Here is a 6,343-nt window from a genome sequence, read left to right as displayed (position 1 = left end):
ATAACGAAATAAATTAAAATTGATTAAATTGAAAATTGAAGTTATTAAAAAAACCTACATATGTTTTTCTCCAAAAATAGATTAGTTTGCAGTTTCAAAGTTTTTGAAGTCTTTTTTTTTCTTCAAAGCTTTTCTTAACTATCACGAGGATTCAATTTTCGCCTAAAATGAGCTCAATTATGTGCTGAGAGTTTTATAATAATCTGTTCCAGATAACATGTAGCTGTTTTTTTTTACTATCATTATTTTTATTATTTTTATTATCATTAATTTATTATTATTTAAAATTATCAGTCAACCGCCCTGATATCTTTAAAATATCGTGTCGTAGTGGTGTTCTGGTGCTTAAAAACTCTTTTTCCCGTAATTTTTTTTTCCACCAAAATCACACCCGTTGAGGTTTTTTCCCCCCGAATTGACTAATTAATTTAATTTATAACATGTTCAGGCTTAAACTATTTCTAATAACTAGGTTTTACTGAATGAATTATTTAAGGAAAACTAAAAAATGGACAAATTGTAAATAAATTGATATCAATGTTGTATCAAATGAAAGTATATTAAATGACTCACATACTCACTTAAAAGCAGCACCCCACAAATCTGAGGTGGTACGGATTTCAGGTGGAGTATTCGTATACAGGATCGTAGATTATGAGGAGGAGAGTGATTCCGTCCATTTCTTCCTAAGTGCCGTAAAAAAACGGCCCGGAAGTTACAGCTTCGAGCGTTCCGGCGCACTATTTTCTACAAGGAGTTCGACTGGAGCACGCCGGCCTTGTGCACTCGCCACATCTTCGAGACCGTTTTTTTACGGCAATTAGGAAAAGATGGACTGAATCACCCCCCTCCTCCTCCTCCTCTCCTTAATCTACGATCCCGTATGCGAATATTCCACCTGAAACACGTACCACCTCAAATTCGTGGGGTGATGCCTTTAATCGACTGGCTGATGTCATCGCCTGACGAATCTTCGCCGAGGTGTGCCCTCCTTGAACACAGCTCTGCCCAACCTTCTCGATCTTCTGCGAAAGCCTGCACAGAATTAATCCATTCGTCGCTATTAATTAAATAGGTGAATAAATAAATAAGTAAATAAATTATAGATCCACAAAGTACATGCACGGGACGATGTCCTGAATCTACCGCGTAACCCGTTTATTAGTTGATACGTGTATAAATCGTTGTGGCGCTACGCACTTTATTGTTCAACCAATCCCTTCGTGATCTTTGCGAATTCGATCTGGTTACACTGGTGTCGCGCACGTTCGACGCCGTTGGTCTCCTCTGTCTGCGCCGCACTGCGCACATGTCTGCGCTAAGCGCGCGCGTCGGGGAGATAAGTTTACAACGACAGTTGTAAAAGTATCATCAGACACACTGGGGAATAGTGAGAAGTACGCTATTATTTATAGCTATACATCACACAAAGAGAAAATAAACCCACACACACACCCCCACACACACAATATGACCCCAGTCCGTCTACTCTCACCACTACTCTAACAATAAGTCCTTTATTCTTTTAAGATTTCTTTAATTTTCCTCTTCTCTTCTTTTCTTGTAGGAAAAATGTGACCTGTTTTTTTGGAATATTTTTCAAAAAGATGGCAAAAACGAACCTCACGAATCTTTTGGAAGAATTTTTCCGATACGAAGACGCCATTTTTGCTACAATGTAATGTGCTGACACCGTTTTTTTTTTTAGCTTTAACCACCTGACGACAGCCCCAGCTAAAACCCAATGCCCCTTACCTTTGGTTATTTTTCATAATCTTCTATTTTTTTTTGGGAAGTTTGTGTTTTTGTATTTAATGGTTCTATTATTATTCATTAGCCCGAGTGTGGTGTAGCGGTTAGAGGTTCCGCTTCCTGCACGATCGAGGTTGGAGGTTCGAATCCTCCCTAGTGCTCACCAAGCCTTTTATCCCTCCGGGGTCCATAAATTGGTACCAGACTTGTCTGGGAGGATAAAAACACTGACTTGACACATCGACTAGCCACCGCAAGTCATTGTATAGGGCAGATACACGTTCGTAAACCTCAAACGATTCTGAATTGAAGTGAACGTGGGGGCGCGGGTCCCAAGCGGATTGATTAACGCGAGAAACTTTATCCTTTTATTATTATTCATTATCGTTATTTCCTGGTTGAAATATGTTTGGCTCGTAAGAGTCGATCAGCACCAGAAAGGCTAAGATTGTTAACGGCACTTATATTTCTATTCCGATTAATATTTCGTGGCGGTCGCCTGCATCAGAACCTGGAAAAGCGAAGAGATCCCCTACGGTTCCTCCCAAATACCCAAATACCTCATCAAGCTATCATCCAGCAAAAGAATTGACTAAGAATCGAATCAGAGAATACGATAACGTTAACATTACCTATAAAAACATAATCATATATAATCTGGTGATTGCGTAAGCGGCTGCGCTCGAAGCGTCGCGTCGTGGTCAGGAACGAGATGGGACCGAAACGCTATCGGGATGCAGCGATATGTCGCGCTAGCACGGGTCCCCTATCGATCCTAACCGCTACGCTCCACCGCACCGCTTCGAGCGAAGCCGCTTACGCAAACTTACGTACCGAGCGTCAGATAGGCTTGGTACCCGGCTATAGTCATATATGGCTGGAGATATTAGCGGACCGCGATGCAGTAGAATTGCTGAAAGATGTCTGAATTTCGTCTCGTAGAAGTGGTGTAGAACCGCAATGAGGGATAGATATTCATGTTCCCATCCATTCCATTCTCTTCTCCAAGAAAATTTAACGCAAAATATATTAGATAATAAAATAAATAAAAATATGAAAATAAAATACAAAAATATAATTAAAGTGAAGTATATAAATTTAAAAATAAAATACAAAATATATTAATAAATATAATAAATTTAGATAACTTGATATAATAACTCTAGATTTACTTTTTTTTCAATATACACTAGATTTTTTATATACATACTCTAGATTTACTTTTTTTTAATTAAAAAATTAACATAAAAAATAAATCTATACATATATATCATAATATAGGTACATTATATGTGTTCTAAATATAATGAAACGTCTAGAATTTGTTAAAACTAATAGGAGCAGTAATTGAAAAAAAATTAAATAAACAGGATTTACGTATTTGCTGTGATGAGTAGTGAAAACGATGTTTTTGTGATGTTTAATGTATGCCGTAAAAATTACATTTACAAATATTTCTCGTGCTGAGACTCACCTCACCTTACATTTCACTTCTCTTCTCGTTCAACAATTCCATTCCTTTGTTGGCCGGTACTGAATCATTTTCAATTATTCAAACGATTCTTCGGAATTCAACGAATTGCGAAGACGAATTCATGTCAGGAATTCGATGAACGACTGCGTTCTGTCATCAGCATCGCATCTTCGTCGTGGCGATTTTTCTTCGCCTATGCCTTCTTTTATGGTGCACCGTGGCGATCTCAACACGTTTTTAGTGTCGCTTTGAACGATCGGACGATATTCGGAGGATATTCGGATACAGAGAGAAATTACGCTGTGCACAGCTGTTGAGATGGTTTAAAATGGAGATTTCTAGTGCAAAAAATGGAAAAAAAATGAAAAAAAGGTGAAAATGAAGAATATTGCCGAAAAAAATTACATAGTAAAAATTAAATAAATAAATGAATAATATATAATATGACACAATATTTGTATTTATAAATTCATGTAATGCACTAAGTAAATAATAATATAATAGTATAATAAATAATACATAATAATAATAACATATAACAATATATATATGATTCAATAATAATGTAATAGCGGTGTGTAATGATAATAACAATAATAATAATAATAATAATAATAATAATAAAAAAAATAATAAATAAATAAGAATATAGTAATAGTAAAGTATAAATATATATAAATATATATAAGTACATATATAATATATAATATATATAAAACATGGTAAAATAAAAATATAAATATAAAAAATGTAAAACAAATGAATATAAATATAAAATATGAATAATAGTATTATAGTAAAAATAATAATACAATAATGTATTTTAAAACCTATTTAATGTAATATTTATATTTTTATGTAAGAAAAAAAAAGAATCAGGATCAGATCAGTCCGATCCCTCAACACGCTCTCAATACTTCTTTTTTTAACGGGATTTTAATAACAGTTAGACATGTATGTATACATACGCATGGAATGGTCTCCTGCTGTGGTGAGAGGCCGTCGTTTTTCATGGATTCACGTCTACTACATCGTTGAACTATGTTTTCTCTCTCATATTCCATCGTTATGAATTCTCCCGTTTCCCAATTTTGGACTGAACAGCTATTGTGTGATCGTTCCGAAATTTCCTCGCATAATATTAATTTCGTTTCTAGCACGGCAATACACACAATACGTTCAGGTTCAAAACACAAACATTACGGGCAGTGATTACGGTAGCCAGCAGTCGTCTCCTTATTTTACAAGGACTATTCCTATTATTATTGTCATTATTATTATTATTATTATTATTATTATTATTATTATTATTATTATTATTATTATTATTATTATTATTATTATTATTATTATTATTATTATTATTATTATTATTATTATTATTATTATTATTATTATTATTATTATTATTATTATTATTATTATTATTATTATTATTATTATTATTATTATTATTATTATTATTATTATTATTATTACTGAAGGAATATTATTATCACTATTATTTACGCTTTTATTTTTTTTAATTCACTTACACTGGATGCATGTAAAGAGGTTTCCGTAGAGCATCGTAGAGCATTTTGAGGGGTTCCCTTTGGATCATGCCTTGCCTGAAATGAAGATAGCGATGGAGTGTTTTGCTGCTGGAGATAATTAAATAGAAAAATATGAACAATAAACAATGATAAATAAATGATAAATAATAATAAATATGACGTTACCTGCCTACCTGCCTGATCATACAGTGTATCACCGATTAGGATATAATCTTATGAGCTACTACGTAGATTGTTTTGCAAGATTGTTTTGCAGGATCAGACACATCCACTGAAATTTTTTTATTGGAAATTTTCACGAGAAATTGGTGTGATGTAAGGTGTGATATCAAATTTTTTTCACCATACCAAAAGCAGGAGAAATCTTCACGTGAAATACATATGAGAGAACGATCCATCTAATAGCTTCAAATTATGTAAATATGAAAAATTCTCGTTGAAATTGGAGAATTTTCCAGCTTTCTAAAGCAACACGAGAATGAAAATTATTGATATTGATACATACTTGTGAAAAAGAGAAAAAGATAAATAGGAATGGAAGAAAGCGATGAAAAGCGCTGGTCATTTGTGGATGAAAAATAGCTGCTGAAGAGAGAAACCTCCTATACATCTCTGACTAATTGTAGGGAAAAGGGAAAAGTTCTATGGGTTCGATTTTTGGATCTCCTGAAGGTAGTGTCCGGAAAAAATTCGCCTCTCCACTCAGTACTAGACCATCATGCAAAATTTCTTGTATTATTATTAACTATATTGTTATTCAATTTATTCACTAATGTCGACAACTCTGAGAATTCTTCTTTTCATATTTTTTTTGTAATTTCGTTTTTTTTTTGTGTCCTCTCTGGTGAGAAGAGCATCTAATAAGGATCTGTGTCCACATGAACGAATGAAGCTTTGTGGAAGAATGTTTGCGACTTTGCAGCGGATATAAACCCAATATAGATATTGTTCGGAGGAAGTGATGCCGAAAAATAATGAAACCATATTTTGTCCGATTCAAAATTTGAAAGAAAGTAAAAAAAATTCCACCATTCCACCTAATTTTTTTCATCTGACAATAAAAAGCACAGATGTTGTGTGCATATCTTAGGCACCACATGCTTCTTTGGTCAAACCGTATGTAGCTCAAACATCTGTTTTCCTAGTTCACCTTAGTAAGCTCGTCTGACTTCTACTACTGTTCGCTTACATACATATACGCGCTCGTCGTCTCCGGAATCCCATGATTCACTTATGGATCTTTCGGGTCTCCTTTACACTTGAAAAGAAGAGCTTTAAAAAAACAAAAACCTTCAAAAGCCTATTGGATACTGTGCTCTTTTCTTAATAGCGCTTTATAATGCTAATCTCTTATGAAGTTTTTTTTTTTTTCAAACTGCATATGTTCATGTGCTTTACGAATTGTCAAACATTTTCTTTGGCTACCTTAACTCGTTGGGGACAGCACGATTTTTTTTTGTATATATTTTATTTTTTTATTATATCATATTTTATTTATGTTTATATTATTTTTTTATGTTTATATTTTATTTTATTTTATATACTTCATCTTTTTCCACAT

At 33.5% G+C, this 6,343-nt stretch overlaps 1 protein-coding gene across 1 annotated transcript; it reads left to right on the top strand.

Annotated features, from left to right (window-relative positions):
* Positions 1–931: 931 nt before the first annotated feature.
* RB195_012933 (uncharacterized protein) lies at positions 932–4,752 on the top strand (the record flags this gene model as incomplete). Its single annotated transcript, XM_064202536.1, has 2 exons — positions 932–981; positions 4,410–4,752. The coding sequence occupies 2 exons, from the start codon at positions 932–934 to the stop codon at positions 4,750–4,752; spliced, it is 393 nt and encodes a 130-aa protein (XP_064058417.1).
* Between the last annotated feature and the right edge of the window lie 1,591 nt (positions 4,753–6,343).

Source organism: Necator americanus, chromosome V (genome assembly GCF_031761385.1).
Source record: "Necator americanus strain Aroian chromosome V, whole genome shotgun sequence".
Classification (NCBI taxonomy): domain Eukaryota; kingdom Metazoa; phylum Nematoda; class Chromadorea; order Rhabditida; family Ancylostomatidae; genus Necator; species Necator americanus.
This window is presented reverse-complemented; position numbering and strand designations above follow the sequence as displayed.